General features: G+C 39.9%; 1 protein-coding gene across 1 annotated transcript; it reads right to left on the bottom strand.

Annotated features, from left to right (window-relative positions):
- Positions 1 to 1,272: 1,272 nt before the first annotated feature.
- LOC131691817 (pro-resilin-like) lies at positions 1,273 to 21,569 on the bottom strand. The gene is made up of 4 exons (XM_058978481.1): positions 21,528 to 21,569; positions 21,328 to 21,422; positions 2,710 to 3,093; positions 1,273 to 2,619 (listed from the first exon to the last, which is right to left on the bottom strand). The coding sequence occupies exons 2-4, from the start codon at positions 21,331 to 21,333 to the stop codon at positions 2,494 to 2,496; spliced, it is 516 nt and encodes a 171-aa protein (XP_058834464.1). The 5' UTR covers positions 21,334 to 21,422; positions 21,528 to 21,569; the 3' UTR covers positions 1,273 to 2,493.
- Positions 21,570 to 22,882: the final 1,313 nt, after the last annotated feature.

The following is a 22,882-nucleotide window of genomic DNA, read 5'->3' as shown; positions in this document are numbered from 1 at the left end:
CTGGCCATTGGGACGTGTTATTGTGGTGGCACCATCTAAAGATGGACAAATCCGTCGAGCAACTTTACAAACGGCGACAGGACTGTTGGAGAAACTCGCGGTCAAAATCGCTATATTGGACGTCGGCTGCAGCTGGAGTACGCCTGAGTAGTTCCCTGGGCGTACTGGGGTGGAATGTCACACCCCTGCGTGACGTGCCTCCGTTTATTTGGCAACCTTGTCGTTGATCCCATGCAGCGCGATGTCTTGGTCAGTAGATGTTAGATCTATGTGGCCTGAGCTCTCGATCAGTAGATGTCAGAAGAAAGTTTCCGGTAAAAAGGTGGTACTATATACTTACTAAAAATAATACTATATCTTAAATCTAAGCTAAAATTTGATGAACAATTTGAACTTACATGCTAAATGAAGAAAAAAAGTACAATTAATAGAAGTGTGAGGATAGTTTGAATTATATCTATATAATTTATATCTAACGCTGAGCCGTGACAGGTAATAATTAGCAAGGATTGAAATTGATATAAACCTAACCTAAACAATTTTGCAGTACCTCCACATGAAACGTAGCGGATAGCTAGTTAGCACAGGGGAATACTAAACGTGAGTATCTAAAGACAGACATGCTTTATTGATATGAACACTAATGCCTAGTTAATTTATTTCGAAAGGTATTTTTTAACCAACCACTATTACGACTATTTACGACTATTTTGCATCTTTTTGCAAGTGGCTTTCGATGATTGCAATCAATCAATGAATGATTGTTTGTGGATTTCAATGCAGCGTACGATTCAATGAAACGCAACGAATTGTAACAGACAATGCTTGCACATGGTTTTCCGAAACAGCAAACTAATTTGAAACGACACACCAACTTTGCATTATAGAACTATTGTGCAAAAGAACCATCACCATCGCGAAATCTTACATACAGATTTTAATTAGGACTAATTTCAGAGTTCATGGTGTCGATCACAGAGCAGTGGAGGAGGCCTAAAATGGAAATATGATTGTCGACTACTTCGTGTATCACTGAGTAGCGAGAAAGAGAGGCATATTTGCGCTGCGGATAGGACTACATTTTGGAAGTCATTTGATAGAAATATGACTTTTTATTGATAATTGGAGTTGACCAATTAATGTTTGTTTCGAATTGAAATTTCATTTACTTTTTTTTTATCGAATATGGGAAGATCATACTAGCTAAGCTGAATCACAACATTCTACGGACTGTGATACTATCAACTGGCACTAATTCCGACCGCAAAAGCATTCGTTTTCCAAAGCAAACAATCAACCACTCCCGAGCTCTCGGAACTGGCTCCGTTTAAGCTACGCCCCCGAGCTGGGAGTGCCGATCGTGTCCTCTTCGGGCTTTATTATTCTTTAAACATTGTTTCGTTAACATTACAAAATTGTACATATCTGTAACATTATTGCAAATAAAAAAAGAAAGAAAGAACATTTTGTACAAATAACATTTACCTATTTACAGAGGTTTTCTTCCCAGGGAGCATCATGCATTTGCGTGTCAGTGCCGTCCTGTTCGATCGTGTTGCGGGCGGCACCGGTTTTGCTTGTCTCGTCTTCTACTTGATTCGTTGTTCACTTAAACATTTATGGCAGTTATCATCGTTTTCCTCACATTTTTTCATTTGCTTGCAGAATGGTAACTTATGATGATAATAATAATAATGGTATTTTTTTGTCGCCAATCAATCAAACTTGATTAACTAAATTTTTTGAAAATTCTTGTTTCAGAAACTATGTTCCTAGAATTTTTTGAAGCATTGGTTTATAAAAGCATAATTTTTGACTTGACTTTAATTAGTTTTTTTTTCGTTTCTTCAAAAAGTTGAAATCATTTTCCAGTGTTCGAAGCCGTTGGTCTTTTTGGTAAGTGATTTTGTTTTCTTCTGATTTGATATAAATTTTAGGCGAATTTAAATTGGCCTGTGTTAAGCCAAAGAGGACCAAGCGCCATTTTGAGGTACTTTATCTAAAATCGCTTTAACATCCAATGTAACACCAGGAACTCTAATATCTATTATGTATTGGGAGCTCAAATAGCAAACGAAAGCAAGCAAGTGTTCTTTGACTTTCTACGTAAATGGTACGTTATCGAGAAATGAATTTTGGTACGAAAAATACACGAAAAAAATTATGGCGCTTAGCTCGGTTTGGCTTAACGCAGGCCAATTGGTTCTGCTTCAAGAGGTCAGATGACCTTGTAGCTTGTGTGTTGTCAAATTGGTGAACGGTAGCCGATACTCGCGGTGCCTCGCACGAAAACTGATTCCTGCTTCAATACTGGCCATCAAGACGGTTGGAATCAGGTTCCCCGCCAGCCACTGGTGTTCGGTATGAGTATGAGTATGAGTATGAGAACAAAGGGCTGTAATTAAATTCACTAGAACAATAACCTATAGAGCTAAAATTCGTTCCTAACAAGTTTTGAGTCGTTGCGCTGATGGTTGATGGTCAGATCCCATCTTACTGGTATCCCTGGAATCCACCCTGGCTGTTTGGGTATCCACCGGATCCGTTGCTTCCAGCGCCGGTATCTTCGTAGGTGATGGTTGGGCGGTATCCGTTCTGGTCGGCTTCGTAGTTCACAATCTAAGAAGGTGGTATTAGTATAAAAATGAAACGTGTGATATAGCGAGAATTGATACGATTGACATAGAATGATGGGGCCGGATGACTTACTTGCTTGCGACCATCGGGAAGCAGGACATAGTAGCGTCCAACGGTGCGGTCTCCGTCGCGTGATTCCATGTGCCCAAAGTCATTACCGGAGTACGAGTCCTGGACGTTGTACTCGAAAGAATATTTGGCCGGCTCGGCATTGGCATCGGCATAGTTGTATCCTTCAGATCCGCTTGTTCCTGAGCCGGATGGTGCGCCATACTGCGCGGAAGGGGCCGTGGAGGGATAGTTGTAGCCGTTATTGTTTGTGTTATAGTTGTAACCGTTAGCCCCATTGAAATTGCCGGCCTGCTGCTGGTTCGGTGGAAGATAGTTGCTGCGAGGGGCTGGTGGTTCGGCTGCCGCAAGAACGGCCAGCGAGATCACGGCAACGGCGGCGAAGATCTGTTACGCGGAAAAATAACACACAAAAGCGTGAATTACGATCTGTATTTTGAACTTGAACTCGGAATGCGTTCAGATGTATATCACAATCAAAGGACGATTTATATAGTAGAACAGCTAAAAACTTTCCGCACGTGCAATTGCTTGGACACGAAGAACAACACTGAAGACAAATAAGTCACCTTTCCGTGAGGTAGTCGTCATGGAATGCGTCATTGGGCTGTTCGTATCATGGTGTTGTTTTTGTTTCTGTTTCTAAACACTTCCACCTGAACGATTACCAGTCAAGCATGGTTGAAGCGTTGTGGGGGGTGGAGTTTTGGAGTGTAGAATTGGAATGGAAAACGAGACTGTAGAATTGAGCCCTGCTTGGAAGTGGATGTGAACAATCACAAACCGGTTCTGATGCGTTGTAGAGAAGAATGACGCGCTAGATTTTGAATTGCCGAAAATAGCGATTGTTCACGGAATGTTGTTCGTTAAAATCTCAAACAAAAATATGGGTATTTTATTAAATTTTGTCCGCATGAAATTGGAAACAGTCTTTTTGGAATTTCAATTATAAAACAGTGGTACACTTCATTGTTGATTGGAACCTGTTAATTGTGTTGTAGTACAGTACAAACACTGGATTTCGCTTATTCGATTTAAGAACTCTGAAGAAAGTAGTTTCTTTAATAATATAAATTGGATACTTTTGGACAATGTTTGACTCGAGTTGGTTCACCAACTTTGCAGACTTTCGGTGGAAAGTGCGCCTTGAGTAAGGAACAAATATAAATTTCTTGAAAAAGCTACTAGAAATTCTAGCGAAATTGAATGAAAATTATAACCAATATAATATAACTAATCCAATCCAAGTGTCCGAAAGGAATGGTAGTAGTGTAGAAAGCAATTGGTCACATCTTCAACTATTTTCTGTTTGAGTGAACAAGTGAATTTGACATTTACCCAGCAAAGATTCAGTTGGTTAGTAGTCCAATCAAAACGAAGTTCACTCAATTTCTCGCATGGGACGGCTTTTCGTGCCAAAATGATTAGATTGGCAGAGGTAAATTGCACAAGCTGAGGAAATCCCCGTTTTCCTTTTGAGGACGAAATGAGAACTGGTTTATCTACTGAAGCTTAAGATTCGAAGTCAAATTTTATTGTATCTGTTTATACGTAAAATTACAAATATTTTTTTTTAAATAAATTGAATTGAAAGTGTTACACCTTTCCTTCAATCATCTTGGCCACAATCCCTTTTGCTGAGTAAAGCCAAATTTACACCTTTCCGACCCTATTCTGTGACGGTTCAACCGACACTGAAACGGATCGGATAGGTGTAAATAGTGCTTAAACCGCCAAAACTGCTTACCCCTGTGGCTGAAAACTGACTAGTGTGGCTATAAAAAAATAAATAAAAGTCGACAAACTGTCACAATTTTCTTTGCGGGAAAACCTCAGATAAACCGTCACTCGTTAATCACAGTACTGTTGATAGTAAAAATCTAAAAAAATTCTCTTTTGTTGGCTTGAACTATGAACGGTGTTCGGCCAATAATGGTTTGTCTGGAATTTCTCCTCGAAGAGCATTTTGACAGTGGGCTCATTCGCCATAATCATAAGTTTGTGAAGATAATAATGTTTTGAACTTTTAATTGTTGGGAAAATAAAATACATTTAGAACAAAAATAAATTTTGTTATGCTGCGGAGCTCAATGAGATATATTTAACAAAGAAGAAGGTCATATTTGAATGCAATTAAAACGGAAAAGTCGTAGCAAATATAAGGAAATATCAATTTATTACGACTTAAATTAATAGAAAAGAAGTGAGAGAGCAATCGCATTGCATCACCTATAGAATGCAACTCATTTTACGGTGCTGGCTGTAGTGATAATAGCACTAAATTAAAAGCTGTAGAATGGTTTTTTTTGCAGTACAACAGGTAGGGAAGAGAAATAGCTTTTCTTTCGGTGGGAAGATACATTGTTTTTTTTTCTTCTTTTCAGCATCGGCGGTACAAGCTTTCAAACACTGTTGCCTCTCGAAACGTAATTTGTTTACACGTGAGTGGTACTAATTTTAAATTATTAAAAGTATACACTCAACAAATGTTCCTATAGTGATTATTATTCATGAAGTCAATATCGAACGTAAACAGACGGAAAAGGGTGACTGATTTCTTCGATTTTCTAACTGGATGAAATATTGATGTGGATTTTCCTGCCAGTCTCAAATGCGGAACGTGATATTGAAACTGCAACAGCATAATACAATTGTCTAATCGTTCATTAAAACTGTCCACACGTGTAACTCATGCATAAGCTGACCAACTTTGTCGAAAAAATCCGTACACCATTCTGCAACGAAGCGCGATCGTTCACCACGGTCAGCCACACAGTCCGCATGATGCACGAATTTTTTCGGCAGAGTTGGTCAGCTTACTCATGCACAATACGTCAGCTCCGAGAATCGGGTGACAGGCAAAGTGCGTGCGAAACAACAAGACGAGTTTTGCTGCTATTGCGCACTTTCCACACACTTAAATCCCATTACCTATCAGTAGGTAATTTTAATCTATTGTCCTTATTTCGCTGCCCGAAAATAAAGGAGAGGGAATGATTTTTTAACCGAAATTTATTCGGCTTTGGGGAATCTTTCCTCATTTTTGGGTAGAAACGGCTTCTCTCTCCCTTTTGTTTTTCGTTGGAGAAAATAGGTTGCACAGATTTTATATTACCTACTGGTTTTCCTTGCACTAATCTGGGCTCCGTGCTTTCAAAGTTCGAGTAATCAAACCGCTACTGAAAGCTGAGGACATTTCATGCATTTCAAGTGATACACGCATACGAAAAACTACCCAAAATTGAGTTCTTTTGCTTTAATCTCGGGGTATCGTGAAATAAGTTAAAATTAGGTAAACCGTTTTGAAGGTTGTTTACCTTTAACCACGGCAAAAATCACAACTCATTGATAGGTTTTTTATAGTCAACCTTGAGTTAAATGTACTTAAATGTAAGTTGAATTTACCCAATGTTATGTATATTCAAACAACCTTAATCCACGGAAACATCGACTGAGTCGAATCTCTCGTTTTGTTTTCGACAACGCTAATAAGTGGGAAAGCGACGCACAACTCAAAAGTTAGATAAAAGAACTTATTCTTTGGGTTGTTTTATTTTTCCGTGTAGAGATGGCATGCTTATAGACAGGCCAAAGACGATGTTTTAAATATCATGCAACTCGTAAACGCATTGATTTACGTTACTAAGCCTGTCTACATGTTCTTCGTTGTACTAGAGAGAATATATCAATGATGCAGTTGATGAGTAATAGTAATATTGCCGCAGTAATAGTAATATTGGCTACTTTACTGATGCCAGACTTTGCATCTACCAGCTATATAAAATGAGGGAATAGACAGTCGATCAATGGATTTGTAATTTTAATGTATTTAAAAAATCTCGTATTTTATTTGCATCATAAAATTTATTTAGTATGTATACATATAATGTTTACACCTTTCGTATGTTATTATAACAATATGAATATCTTTTTACTTCAATCTCAATAGTCCATTACTTCCTAAATTCGCCATATTTGTTTACATTGCTCGTTTGGAACCGTTGTTTTGGGTTCGATTGGAACTTTTGATTTTAGCCTTCGCGCATCGCTATAAGCATAATCTCTGAGACAGGCCAGTCGAACTAACCAGTATATGAGAAGAATTTAATAGAAGAATGTTAGGTGAGCAGTGCGATTCGAATCCAATTTTCATTGCTGGAAGTTATATTTAGTGTTCGTCATATGTAAAGTCAATTTCATAATGACGATGGATTGAAGCATAAACATTGGCAAGAGTTTAGAACCATTATTTATGGTTTTTTCTTAGATATGATAGTTGAAAAATATCATCTCTAAACCCAAAATGTATCCGACATTACTTTCAACCGACACTGATTGGTTGCCATTTTTTCTGTGCCGAGGAAATCGATTGAGAAATTTATTCTCAATTGGTTGATCAGGTTTGTCGTTAAACAAACTAATATGGATAATAATCAACATTAGAAGGAAGGACTAAACTGCCTATGATGCCAAACCAGTCCCATAAAAATAGGAAATTCTATAGAAAATGATACAAATATGCGATAATGGGCAGTAAAGATGTACCCAAGTTCACCGCTATGGTATTGTTTGACGTTGAAAAAGTGGTCTACAATGTCGGCTTATTCACTAGATTTGTAACTTCAACTCCTCCTTATATCCGTCAAAATCAGCGGTGATGTTCTCCTTCAAAAAGTTTGTTTCGAAAATCGGTAAACAGGTTGCGCTTTCATGTTTCTTTTCTGTTCCACCAGGAGTGTCGCAAGGAAGTCAGCTGAGCCCTGTGCTCTATATCATTTACATACGTAATATTGCTTATTTTCGACGATAAGTGAGCGTTTTTCCTGTCTGTAATAGTTGCGTCCTGACATCACTACCAAAGCTCAAATGATGCCTTTAGGCTCTTTGTTGATTATGCTAACAAAGGAATAATCAAAATCAATATTTCTGAAGCCCAAACGATGATATGACTCCATCGTCATTTTATTACATTCTTAATGACTGAGATTTTAGATCCACGTCATGAATTGTTGGTATTCCCTAGCAGAACTGATGGTGTAGACACAGGGAATAGATATTCGAATAAATACATGTATAATACTACAATCTAATTTTTATACGCTTAATCTCAGCTATTCATTGCCACAAAGAGCATTTTTACTCAAAAAATTAGTAAAATTTGTTATGTAACTCAATATGATGCTTGATCGTAGCGAGCTATTTTCATCCGATTCTACATCATTCCCAATTGTTTCTCGTACTTTTTCTCCTTTTTGTGTAGGCACGGTTTGGTCTTAAATAAATGGATTTTCTGATTTTTTACAAAAATCGTATCTTTTTAAAAACGGATAAAAGGATGTCTGGTAATTAGGAATGATATAGTAGCAATGACCTCAAATTGATCTGATAAACAAATTTTACTCATTTTTAAGTCTTTTCTGTAATCAGTAACCGAGAATAAGCGTATACTTTTGCCTGAGTTAGAGCTACAAACGAGTAAACTGTACGACTATTAGCAGCCTCTGGATCTAGTATGTATTGTATTAATGACTAAGAAAATATTGTATTTATTCTTGCAGTCATGAATGAAGTTGATGAAAAAGCAATCCTCCAACTCAACTGCGTGGTCGTTAACTCTCATTCAACCAAATCTTCGTGAGGTGGAATCTTTTCTGACGACGAACATGGAGCTTAGGCTTACAGAAGTCGCCAATGTGCAGTATCATTCGAGGTAAGGTTGCATGATGTTTCAATACCATCATCTAAACCATAAATGTTTGCCAAAATTGTGAGAGCTGTTCAGATCGTGATAACAACCACAAAAGCAGCGTCCAGTATCTCAAAATCAACGGCCGGCACCAACGGCGAGGAATTTCATACAAATAGCGTCGGCTTTGCGCTGGTGACCCGTAAGTGCAAAATGCATGGAAGAACATCTGATCGAAATCACCAAGACAGCATTAACGATGATGACATTGACGTGAAGGACAGGATAAAAATTAATCAATCCCAAACCATAATATTTTTTTTATTTTTTTATATTGTAAATATATTTAAAACGACACGGCTCTGTTAAGTTGCCGCAATGGGACTTGTCAAATAAACAAATAATAAAAAACTAAAATGCTGGTTTCAACCTTGAATATCCGTTAAAACACTAGCGTCGTCCTACTACCCCGGTAACAAATAAATGAGTCTTAACAGGTACCTGATAAGCATTTAAGTAATTTTTAATGCTATTTAAAAGTCGCGTTTGGCAAAACATACGGCTACATTACTGCTGTGCCGTAAAAATGTTATTTTACTGCTGTCGTGCATTTAGAATGCTGCTTACTGGCAAGAAGTTTTTAAACAGTTTTTTTGAATACCGATTAACAACAGTTCTGCATTAGGAATGCTTATATACTGCAAGAAGCATCTGAAATGCAAATTATACGCTATTTTACTGCATACACTAATGCTTGGTGGTTACCTGGGTACTATATCCCAACGAGAGATTAATCAAATCGGTCATTTTGAAATCTCTATGTGATCAGCTCTCAATTCAGTCAATGTGAGTAGTGAAGCTGGTGGTATTAACCCAATTATTTTTGAATAGAATGTTAGGTTTTACACAAATTAAATGCTCTGAACGGACGTCTGTCGACAAAACTATTGTGTAAGCATCGCCCATATCCGATTCGTTGTTTAAAAGTCGTGTAAAATTTGATTTTTCATAGCACGTTTGCTATACTAAAGCGTTGCTGGGATCGATAACAAATGGAGAACATGAAACAATTACAACACTTTCAATTGGCTGTTACTAAGATCTTCAACCAGAAACTGGATCAGAAAGTGGTATCTGTAATTAGGAAGCTCAAATCAGTGTCGATATGTGATTTGGCCAATAAAACAGAAACGTGCGTCGGAATGATGCAGCATGGAACCATATTTTGGAACAACCTGAACACGTATAAAGTTCACACCAAAAGCAACGTGATGCATATATGATCCGCAAATTGTATTCGCGATTTTTAAAGCGACCGGATACATGTATTTTGATGGACTGCGAAACCTATGTGAAAGAGGACTAAAAACTATTAAATTGCCGTCGTAGGAGGGTATGTAAGCTTTGCGGACAAGTCGATTCAAGTGGTGATACTAGGTCGAAAAGTGCTGGTATGGCAAGCGACATGTTCCTGTGGATTGAAGTCTACCATTTTTTACAAAAAGAAATGACTCACGAAAAAGGGTATAGATTTCATCAAGAGAGACATCAATCTACAAATCTCCTTAGTTTCGACCTATCGGACGTTCCCGGGCGATCGTGAAGAAAGTCTCCAAAAAGCCTCGTAAACCAGCTACAAGTTTTAATAGATGACGTGAGGCGAAGGCGTGTTAAATTCACAATCAAAACTACACTAGAGTTTTGGTGTTCTATTCGAAACATCCATGAAAATCAATTCGCTAAAAAGACTAATACCAATCTACCAATTGAATTTTGGAAATTTATTGCTTTTTAAAATTGACGTGAATTTAACGGCTTTAAAATTGATAGCGAGGTGCTAGGCAAAATAAAGAAAAGAACTGTTAGGAGCTGGAGCGATCAGACTATTCCTAGCTTAAAAGATCAACACATTTGTCACTGGAAACAGGAATCAGAATATATTGGTTCGATTGGCACGTTTCCCATGTCATTAGGAGATTTGTGCCTTGCCATGCCATATCATTATTTTCCTGATTCCGAAACAAAAAGGTAGAGGAATGAAAAATGACAACACAATAGAATCACAATACAACACAGTAAATAGCCTGGATTCTCCGTCCATGGAGGAATAATTTAGTCTACTGATAAAGCCTATTTAGCAGACTGGATTAGGGACAATAACATATTCTTGATACGTCTCCCAACCTTTGAACGGAACGGATCGTTATATTTCACAGTGGTGTTCGGTGTGTAAATTTCAGTGATTCAAGGTCATCCTTTGTTCGTTCATTAGCTGACATTCTGCTGGTGCCGGCAGTAAATCCAGTACATTGTTTTCGCTGGTGCGGAACAATCGACGTCGTTTGCAGATAAGTTTTGCTTTATTTTTTTTCCTCGTTTGCTTTCTTTCCTTTTCCCTACTTTTACTCTACCTTGTAATCAAATAATAAGACACATTCCCGTTTATATAACGCTCTGCCCTCGTGCTTAAATGGCCGAGGGCGAAATACCATCTGATGTAATCATGGAAGTCCCTGATCCCCCTAATACTCGCATTGCTCCCCGTATAAAGCAGTACCCAGAAGGTTCCTCTGGGCCATGGGTGGTATATTTTCGGACCGGAGAGAAACCGGTTAATATATTAAAACTTTCTCGAGATCTGACAGCTAATTACCCGGCAGTAGCTCAGATAACACGTGTTCGGGCAAACAAGATACGTGTTCTAGTGAATGATCTCGGCCAGGCAAACGCGATTGCTTGCTGTGAGCGCTTTACGCGGGAATTTAAAGCATACGTGCCTTGTGTGGCCTGTGAAATCGATGGGGTAGTGTCCGAACCGGGCCTGAAATGCGAAGAACTGTTGGAGCACGGGGTTGGCTGCTTTAAGGACCCCTCTCTTGAACAGATTAAGATCTTAGAATGCAAAGAATTGTATACCGCAAACACCGAGGGAGGTAAGACTACCTACTCTCTATCAGGCTCGCTTCGGGTGACATTCGCCGGGTCCTCTCTTCCCAACTACATCCTCCTTGACAGGGTTCGCCTACCAGTTCGCCTGTTTGTACCGCGGGTCATGAGCTGCAGCAATTGCAAGCAGTTGGGCCACACAGCCACATATTGTGGAAATAAGAAACGATGCGGCAAATGCGAAGGAGAGCATGAGGATGACTCTTGCGACAAAGAAACTGAAAAGTGTATTTGCTGCGGGGGCCCTTCACATGCTCTTAAATCATGTCCTGCGTACAAGCAGCGCGGGGATAAAATTAAGCGCTCCCTTAAGGAACGCTCAAGGCGTTCTTATGCAGAAATGCTAAAGAATGCTTCGCCATCTGTCCTGTCCGAAAATCCCTATGCTGGTTTGGCTAACGTTGAGCAAGAATCTGACGACCCACGAGAGGGAACATCTTTGGTTAACCCAGGGGAATCCAGGAAGAGGAGAAATCCAGCCTCCCCTACATTGCCTCGTAAGGGTGCCAAGGTGTCGTCCACTCAGAGTGCGCCATCTACAACCAATAAATCCAACGGAAGTGATGCACAAAAGCCGAAGCAATTTGCTCCAGGACTTGGAAATATTAATTCTAACAAGGAGTACCCACCACTTCCAGGGACATCCAAAACCCCAAGTGTCCCCTTTTTTCAAACAGATACTCAGTCCAGTAGCGGACTAATGAAATTTTCTGACATAGTGGACTTAATTTTCACAGCTTTCAATGTTACTGATCCTCTTAAAAGCCTTCTGATACGTTTTCTCCCTATAGTGCAAACATTTTTGAAGCAGTTGACTACTAAATGGCCCCTCCTTGCAGCGATCGTATCCTTCGATGGCTAAGTCATCGAACGAGGTCACCGATTCGATCACTGTTCTACAGTGGAACAGCAGAAGTATCCTCCCGAAAATCGATTCCTTTAAATTTTTACTAAATAGTTTAAAATGTGATGCTTTCGCATTATGTGAAACTTGGTTAACTTCCGATATAAATCTCAACTTCCACGACTTTAATATAATTCGTCTGGATCGAGAAAACCCCTATGGAGGAGTACTTTTGGGGATCAAAAAGTGCTATTCTTTCAACCGAATTAACCTCCCTTCGACACCAGGCATTGAAATTGTCGCTTGTCAAGTTTTAATCAAAGGTAAAGACCTTTGCATTGCTTCCATCTACATTCCTCCTAGAGCCTCGGTAGGGCACCGAACGCTTTGTAATATCACGGAATCCTTACCGGCACCGCGGCTAGTTCTGGGAGACTTTAACTCGCACGGTACGGTATGGGGCTGTCTTCATGATGATAATAGATCAACATTAATCCAAGATCTTTGCGATAATTTCAACATGACCATTTTAAACACGGGAGAAATGACGCGGATTCCTACACCACCAGCACGCGCAAGCGCGTTGGATTTATCGCTTTGCTCGACATCGCTACAGTTAGATTGCATGTGGAAGGTGATCCCTGATCCCCACGGTAGCGATCATTTGCCTATCGTGATTTCAATTGCTAACGGTTCAAGACCATCGGAAACAGTCAATGTCTCGTATGACCTCACACGGAACATTGATTGGAAGAGTTACGCGACCGCGATATCCGTTAAAATCGAATCCACTCAAGAACTCCCTCCGGAGGAAGAGTACAGGTTTTTGGCTGGCTTGATTCTCGACAGTGCGAGTCAAGCTCAGACTAAACCAGTACCCAGCGCGAATACCCAGGGACGGTCTCCCACCCTGTGGTGGGATAAAGAGTGCTCAGAGCTGTACGCGGAAAAGTCCACTGCATATAAGGCCTTCCGGGAAGACGGGTTACCCGCTAGCTATCAACAGTACGCGTCGTTAGAAAGGCGAATGAAGAGTCTAATGAAAGCCAAAAAACGCAGTTATTGGCGCCGGTTCGTCGACGGGTTAACGAGAGAAACAGCGATGAACACTCTTTGGGGTACGGCTCGACGTATGCGTAACCGTAATAGTACCATCGAAAACGTGGAATATTCAAACCGTTGGATATTCGCTTTCGCCAAGAAGATCTGTCCGGACTCTGTCCCGGTACAGAAAACGTGCCGCGCCGCGTCTCCTCACGATACCGCGAACGAAACACCATTTTCGATGGTGGAGTTCTCACTTGCTCTCTTATCGTGCAACAATAACGCCCCAGGGTTAGACAGAATCAAATTCAACTTGCTGAAGAATCTGCCTGACACTGCAAAAAGGCGCTTGTTGAATTTATTTAACAAGTTTCTTGAGGGTAACATTGTCCCTTATGAATGGAGGCAAGTGAAGGTCATCGCCATCCAAAAACCAGGAAAACCAGCCTCCGACCACAACTCGTATCGGCCGATTGCAATGCTGTCCTGTATTCGGAAGTTATTCGAGAAAATGATCTTGTTTCGCCTCGACAATTGGGTTGAAGCAAATGGTTTACTGTCAGATACACAATTTGGCTTCCGCAAAGGCAAAGGGACGAACGATTGCCTTGCGTTGCTTTCTACAGAAATCCAAATGGCCTATGCTAACAAAGAGCAGATGGCATCAGTCTTCTTGGATATTAAGGGGGCTTTTGACTCAGTTTCTATCAACATTCTGTCAGAGAAGCTGCACCAGCATGGTCTTTCGCCAATTTTAAATAACTTTTTGCTAAACCTGTTGTCTGAAAAGCACATGCACTTTTCGCATGGCGATTTAACAACATCGCGATTTAGCTACATGGGTCTTCCCCAGGGCTCATGTCTAAGTCCCCTGCTCTACAATTTTTACGTGAATGACATTGACGATTGTCTTGCCAATTCATGCACGCTAAGGCAACTTGCAGACGACGGGGTGGTCTCTGTTACAGGGCCCAAAGCTGCCGACTTGCAAGGACCATTACAAAATACCTTGGACAATTTGTCTGCTTGGGCTCTTCAGCTGGGTATTGAGTTCTCCACGGAGAAAACTGAGTTGGTTGTTTTTTCTAGGAAGCGTGAGCCGGCGCAACTCCAGCTTTTATTAATGGGTGCAACGATCAACCAGGTTTTCACATTTAAATATCTCGGGGTCTGGTTCGACTCTAAAGGTACCTGGGGATGTCACATTAGGTATCTGAAACAGAAATGCCAACAAAGGATCAATTTTCTCCGAACAATAACTGGAACATGGTGGGGTGCTCACCCAGGAGACCTGATCAGGTTGTACCAAACAACGATATTGTCGGTGATGGAGTACGGGTGTTTCTGTTTCCGCTCCGCTGCGAACATACACTTCATCAAACTGGAGAGAATCCAGTATCGTTGCTTGCGCATTGCCTTGGGTTGCATGCACTCGACCCATACGATGAGTCTCGAAGTGCTGGCGGGCGTTCTTCCGCTAAAAAATCGATTTTGGGAACTCTCATATCGATTGCTCATCCGATGCGACATTCTGAACCCGTTGGTAATTGAAAACTTCGAGAGGCTCGTCGAGCTTAATTCTCAAACCCGTTTTATGTCCTTGTACTTCGACTACATGGCACAGAGCATCAATCCTTCTTCGTACAATCCCAACCGTGTCCGTTTCCTAGATACTTCTGATTCTACTGTATTCTTCGACACATCCATGAAGGAAGAGATTCGTGGAATTCCGGACCATATACGCCCGCAGGTGATCCCCAATATATTTTATAATAAATTCCGAGAAGTCGACTGCGACAAAATGTTTTACACTGACGGATCAAATCTCGATGGGTCCACTGGCTTCGGTATCTTCAACAATACTATCACCGCTTCATTCAAGCTCAATGATCCCGCTTCAGTTTACGTCGCAGAGTTAGCTGCAATTCAGTACACCCTTGGGATCATCGACACTCTGCCCACAGATCACTACTTCATCGTTTCGGACAGCCTCAGCTCTATCGAGGCTCTTCGTGCGGTGAAGCCTAAAAAGCAATTACCGTATTTTCTGGGGAAGATACAGGAGTCCTTGTGTACGTTATCTGAAAAATCTTATCAGATTACCTTTGTTTGGGTCCCCTCTCATTGTTCTATCCCGGGCAATGAAAAGGCCGACTCATTAGCAAAGGTGGGCGCATTAAATGGTGACATATACGAAAGACCAATCTGCTTCAACGAATTTTTTAGTATTTGTCGTCAGAGGACGCTCAACAGTTGGCAAACCTCGTGGAGCAATGGGGAACTTGGACGATGGCTACATTCGATTATCCCAAAGGTATCAACGAAGCCTTGGTTCGGGGGGATGGATGTGGGTCGGGATTTTATTCGCGTAATGTCCCGACTTATGTCCAATCACTACACCATGGATGCGCATTTGCGGCGTATTGGGCTTGCGGAGAGTAGTCTGTGCGCTTGTGACGAGGGCTATCATGACATCGAGCACGTTGTCTGGGTGTGCGCCGGGTATTGTGACGCCAGGTCTCAGTTAAAGGAATCCCTTCGGGCCCGAGGTAGACCACCCAATGTACCAGTCCGAGATATGCTGGCAACTCGTGATTTCCCCTATATGTCCCTTATTTATACCTTCATAAAAACGATAAATATCCCAATTTAGCCCCTCTCTTTTATTTCTCGTTTTTAGAGTTTCCTCCTGCCTTGTGGAACCGATAAGCTCCAGAGTGCCACTATGTAACCGCCATCGTCCTTACCACTACGCCTGCATAGAAGGAAACTGAAGCGAGAGCGACTCGAGGTCCGATGACTTTTGAAGGATTCCCCGCGGGTCCGAAGAATACCATCCGCCAATCCGGTACTCGACGACTTACTATACTGAGGCGCAAATTTGATTCGCTGTACTGCTCTAACAATTGTTGTATGGATCCATTGAATGTACTTGGCCTTCCTTGCAGTCTCTCTTGATTCTGAAATCGATGTGAGCCAAGAATTCCCCAACGTACTTAGCTTCTTCTATGACAATAATTTTAGATTCAAAGAACTGCAATGTACGAGCTCCCAATGTAATCCTTCGTTACGTGAAAAGCATCACTGATATTTCATTTGGATTAACTGATAGAACAACATGAAGACACCACTGCTCAACAACACAGAATGCTTGCTGCATAAAATCAAAAGCGTGTTGCAAATACCGGTAAACATTATAGAGCTCCTTAACAAACCATCGGAAACAATGTTCCACCATCTTGATGACATCCGCAGACACTCAGTTTTCGATGAGTACATGTGTCGGTTGCTATGCATTGCGTACACCCAGGTCTTGATAGGTGACCTTGTGCTGCTTCTATAATGAATTGTAAGATATGTTGCCAAAAGCGCGAAAGGGCCTTTTCAATATTATAGACGACATTGTGTAACAAAGTAGTATTATACTCCCACCGCTGAATTGCATGATGCATTGTATGCAGCGGGTGCTCACTCAACCTAACATCGCGAGTGTACCCGATCAGAAACACATAACAGAAATATTTCAAAACTATATCTCGCATTGTTACTTGTTATAAATTTCTGTTATTTTAACAACTAACGAGACCTAATTTATAACACAATATGTTACAAAAATTGTGTTCTGTTACAATCTTGTTATTTCATTCTGGTCGGGTAGTGGTCGAAAAAACGGTTCACTTATTTGAAAAGGAAGGAGGTCAGACTGATCAGTCTAAACCTTTTTCATCCTCACAGGTGACACGGCCACCTATGGAAATGAAGTTTACAATTATTTCCCGCCATTCCATCTTTTGCCGGACATTTATATGAACAACACTTATTAATGCTGTCAATTCAAATACGGATTCAATTTAGTCGAGCTATCCGTAAAATTTGTAAGCGTACACGTTCGACAAACGCTACTCAGCCTCTGAGTAACGCAAACTAATCAAAAATGGCTAAATATATTCACTACACCATCCCAACATGGAATACAAGTTAATAAAACATTGGAAGTGCGTCTGTGTATCTTTCTCAATGGATGCTTTAATTTTTTGAGTAGGTGCACTTTTAGCTAAATTTAGGAGATTTGAAGCAAATCGACTAAATAGTGCACCCACTCAAAAGTGGGTAACATCCATTGGGGAATTCATAAAAAACATACGACCACCATTCTATTTAATAGTTATTAACATTGGGCAGGAGGGCTAACAACGTTGTGATTGTCACTAGCCCACATTTTTGAATAACTCCGCCAATTTTCACTACTGAACGGAATGTGTTAGGTGTGTAGGTCAACATAGCAGCTGCTGTCAAAAGCTAGGCTGTGATTGAGGGCAATTAGATGGAGTAGGCGTTGAACGGAGGTAAATCGTATTCCTAGTTGAAACCCATTCCGACGATCTAATAAACGCTATTTGTCTAATTGGGATAAATTGCATTAATTATCGCTTAGGTTAAGATCGAATAAGTTTAGCTACGGTGAGTCAGGAGTGACACCTGTCGGTCCCTATCGACATTCTATTCCGAGGAACTCAAATTAAAGTATTTTCAAACTTGAACTTAGTAAATTGGACTGACAATATACATGCTTAATTTTACGTTTTAGACACGTCTTTTGATCGTCAACAGATTTCAAGTTTTGAAAACTGGAAGACATGGCGGAAATAAAAAGTTAAACTTGACTGCCTGCCTTTATATATTTTTGTGAAAATTATTAAGGCGTAATAAAAAAACAATTCCGATGATTTTCGAGGTACGGCAATTTTAGTGATCGAGTTGGCAAGGTTCGCCACACTTTCTCTGACTACGCTGTGTCGCCATTTATTTTCTATGTTTTTTTGAATGGGGTTCATTAAAAAGCTTTCCTCATTCGGATACCGCCATTAATACGTTCCATTTTTTGCTGAATGAATCAAATAAATGGTTACTGGTCAATAGGCCAAATGCCGATTCATCTGTTTACTGAAAGTATGCAAAAATCAATTGTGTATTTTTCCTTCTTTAAATCATGAGCTTTTCAATTTTTACCAAGCTGTCACTGCTGGATTTGCCCGGTTTGTTCACGGAAGCGATAGAAAGTACAAACAGACTTGCGGAGTCAAAAACAGTAAAACTAGCAATCAAACAAAAGATGTTCAGCGTGGACACCGAGATTGCTGGAGATTCTTCTAGAGGTTCAATACTAAGAATTAAACGAACAAAAAAGAAGTCGATTTTTATTGCCCACTACACCAGACGCCCCCTTAAGGCTCAACGCCTTTACAGAATCTTCATGAAAATAAATTAACATATTAGGGGCTTTGATAGAATACTACTGATAGATTATCAGGAAGATTTTGCCAACGGTATGACAAAAATCGATTTCAAAAATGTCCGCTTTTTGAGACTTTTTCAGTTGAACCTTAACTTTCTATGAGGCTTTAGAAAATGCTTTTGAAAAGGTACACAAAATTATTTCTCTCTTTCCAACCTTTGCGCTATTCATGAGGTTCATTCAGCCCCGTCGTGTATTATCTATGTGAACTTTCTAGTTCCTAAGAGTGAACAAACAGAACTTGTTTTGAAATACATAAAGGGAACCTAATTTGTGGTAGCTTTAGAATTGGCTAAAGTAAATTTTCAAGTCGGCAAGAGTACTCAAATGGAGCTTTCTCTTAACTTTTTTACGAAAGGAACTTTTTATATGCAATAAAATAACTATAATTACACAATCAGAATTCATTTTGGAAATTAATTCATTTTTACCGTTTTAGCGTTATATCCAATACCTTATTTTAGACTTTTTTGTTGGTATCCAACGGTGAGAACAGCTCGAAATGAGTTGACTCCCAAGGGTTGTAGGTTCAAATCCTACCTCTGGAGTGATTATTTTCATGAAATTGCTTCCGATTATCTCACCATTTCGTTATGTTTTCCATATTGGATACCACCAAAAAGTATTAATTTTAAAATTTCAAGTTTCTAAGAGTACAAAAGTGGAATTTGCGTGATTTTTGAAGTCACTATCAGTACACGAATGATAAAATGTTTAGAGTAGTAAAGAGTACGTTAACAGAACTTATGCCTTAAAGTTGCTGAAAATGTCACGTGAAATTTATTTTGAACTTAAAAGTTGCTAGAATTACATAAACGGAAGTTGTGCGAACGTCCAAGTTACTAAGAGTGTTCAAATGGAATTTGTTATTCAAGCTGCTTGAAGTACATAAATAAAGCTTGTAGATTCTTAAAAAATATAAGTACCGGAATGGATGTTGTTCTAAACCTTCAAGTGTCTAGGAGTACATGAGTGAAAGTTCTTCTGAATTTTCTAGTTTTTTGGAGTATCTAAACGGATCTTGTATAAACTTTCAATCTGCTAAGAACTTGTGTAATTTTTCAAGTCAATATGAGTACATGGACGTAATTTTATCTGGACTTTCGAGCTGTTTTGATTATGTAAACAGGACTTTTACTGAATTTCCCACTAACTAATTTGTGATATTTGTGGATTTCATAGCTGTCAAAAGCACAAAAACGGAACTTCTTCTGAACGTTCAAGCCGCTTGGAGTGTGTAAGCAAAATTTGTTAAAAAATACTCAAAAAACCCTTCCTTTTGACTTTAAAGTTGCTAAGAGTGCATAAACGTAACCTTCCAGCTGCTAAAAGTGTCAACAAAAAAACTTGTTGTATCTTTGAAGCATGCTATCCGCCTGTGAGCTATTTACTGTTTATTTGGTCGGTATTAGGTCAGACCGGACTAAGTGACAGTGCATTGATTTCGAGAAAAACGCGTTTAAAGTTTGAATCGCAGCATCCTTTACATTATAATTGGAAAATATTTTTTGCCATAATTCTTGTTTATTGGTTCATATTTCAAATCCGGTAAAAGTGGAATGTAGATGAAGAAATTTTTTATCTAGTGCTATCATTAACTCATTTTTTGATGTTTTGCTACTTGGTCCGGTCTGACTTAACACCGACCATTTCATATCTGCAAGCAACCGAACAGAACACGTTCCCGAAAGTTGTACGACCGGGTTCTGACGAAGTACAGAGAATGCTTTCTCGTGTACGAAAAATCTGTATGAAGACGGACTTCAAGCAGCTCTTAGATCAATAATTTCACCGATGAATTTGCACGGAAACTAATGATCTGGCAAGAAATTGGCAGCTGTGGACTCAAAATCATATTTCGGTGACTTTCGTAAATCATGTAATGCAAACTTAATTGGAGCACGGTTATATCTCGTCATTGCGTGAATTTCAGTTTGTTAAATTGTGTCAAGTTTGGGATTACGTCAATGATAAAATTTGTTTTGGTGTGTACATTAAGACTTACAAAGGTTCAGTGTAATTTCGACGAGATTTAATAAGCTGGCACTACAGACGAGAAGAGCTACAGTAATACCTCGACACTAAAGTAAATTTCGTCAACAAGGATATCAGTATTGAGCAATATCAAGCGGTAGTTGAAAAAACTGAAAAGACAACTTAGCATGCTGCACTGATCGTTCCATATTGAAAAAATGGCCACTTAGCTAGACCATTCCAGTGTGCGATAGACGATGGCGGGAATTCCAAGGAAAGTTCGCGAGTTTATCAAGCGTTTTCAGTACTTCATATTCCATGGATTACTGAGCGTAGATTTCTGGTCTGTCAGAAATCTACGCTCAGTAATCCTGTGAAATAGAAACCTCATCTAGAGTTTACTTTACATACAGTACTAGAGTTTAGTTTACATACAGTACTTTGTTGAATCACAAGTTCTAAAAAACGCTCCTGGAAATGTGTCAATAATATTCTTAGATACAATTCCAGAATAAATCACTATCCTGTTTTGATGAATTTATCCATCTTCAGTAGCGATATGTATTACTCATACAAAGTTTATGACTGAACATACGTAAAGAAGTCCGGAAGTTTTTGCGGAGTTTTTCTGTATCTTTCAAACCGAATTATTTGTAGCACTTTAGCACTCCCATTTTCTTGCTTCTTGTTGTTGTACTCCAAAAACAATCGGTTTCATCACAGATTTGCTGCGTCTTACTGAACAACGACCGTTACGTTACACAAAACATTACAACAGTCTATTAGTTTTATTAGTCCATTAAAAAGTCCCAAACTATTTTGTATATGTACCTTCATGATTGCTACTTGGTTTTATCACTCTAATTGGAACACACTGGATTGGTGGGTGAGGAAAACTCTGCTCTGCTCTGCTGTCACACAAGGATCTGGAACGATAGCACAAAACTTAAGAACAAATCGTTTAGAACACCACTTTTGTTATCCTGCAACATCACTTTGTGTTCTATCCTGCCGGATATTTTGACACTCACTGGAGAAGAAAACGGCTCTATGCTTGCGCCTCTGGTTGTTTGTACTCGGAATGATGGTTAATTTGTTTATGATTTGATACAATCATCTCGGCCGTATTTATATACACATTGCCGCGCGCCCGGCTCGGCAGAAGTTAGGTAGCATAAAGCTGTTGCTGCTGCGGGAGAACGGCATCGGTGGCGTCTTCTTCATGCTCGGCAGTGCATGCAGGCGAAGCTCATTGCGCGAAAAAGCTCTCACATAGATCGTCCTCCAGCAGCAGCAGCAGCAGCAGCATGATGCTGTTGCTGCTGGAGGTTGCTGCCGCCAGACGTTGTCGGGTGCTCGGGAGTGGATCCTCTCTACGCGCGCTGGATGCTGCCGCCGCAAGAGCATGGCCAGGCCATTCATCGTTGAAGTGGGTGGTTGGCGGTGGGTGGTTGTACGTACCGGCACAGCGTCGAAATCCGATCAAAGCTCGAGCATAAAGATCTGTTAGATTTCAAGCGTTTGGTTTGCTTTGGATCCCTTCGGTGGCTTTGAAAGTGAGAGTGAACATCGCGCGAGAGCAGCGACTGGTTGAGGTTGGAAATAAATCGAATGAACATAGTGAAATAGTTCAAATATTACCGGGTTGGTTTTTTGCCTGTCTACTACGATTGATGCTGAATGATCTTCTCTCGTGATGTTGAACAGCTGAGCACGAGAGATAGAGAGAAAGAGCGTGCAGAGAAGTTGTGGTGCGATCGTGTTGAGAAGGTGGTGAAGGTTCCTGGTTAAAGATCGCGAAGAGCGGTGTTTTACCATGCGTGGTAGTTACTCTGTTTGCATAAAGGATCTTCATATGCCGTGGGTGAAGCGGATGGAACTTTGACGATCAAGACGACCCTGACGTTAAGTGATTGCAACAGAGGTTATGAAGGATTCGGAATTCTAATGTGAAATGAAAGGAATGTTTAGCTTCTGCAGTTTCCATAACCAATCACACTAGGATGACCTTTGAAATAATTTCAATAACGTTTAACTATGTAACCAGACTTTTTAAATATTACCTTTCAAATTCGTGGCTAGAAGCGAATTGTTTTTTGTTTATACCAAAATTATTAACGATGTCCAGAATTTAAGGGGTTATATATAATGAGGTGCGGGAAAACAGGGAAAAATTTGAATTTTTGTTAAGATATGTAGCCATATTTTTTATTGAATATTTGTTATTCATTTTGCATAGTACAATGTCTTATTCGTAAAATTAGCCTGAGATCATGAAAAAATACTAATAATTATCAAATTATTAGTATTTTTTCATGTTCTGTTCACAAAACGCGTTTTACAAATACTTGTTACTTGGTGTTCTTGAATGAGTCATTCAAATTTT

The sequence above is a fragment of the Topomyia yanbarensis genome, chromosome 3 (assembly GCF_030247195.1).
Source record: "Topomyia yanbarensis strain Yona2022 chromosome 3, ASM3024719v1, whole genome shotgun sequence".
Classification (NCBI taxonomy): domain Eukaryota; kingdom Metazoa; phylum Arthropoda; class Insecta; order Diptera; family Culicidae; genus Topomyia; species Topomyia yanbarensis.
This window is presented reverse-complemented; position numbering and strand designations above follow the sequence as displayed.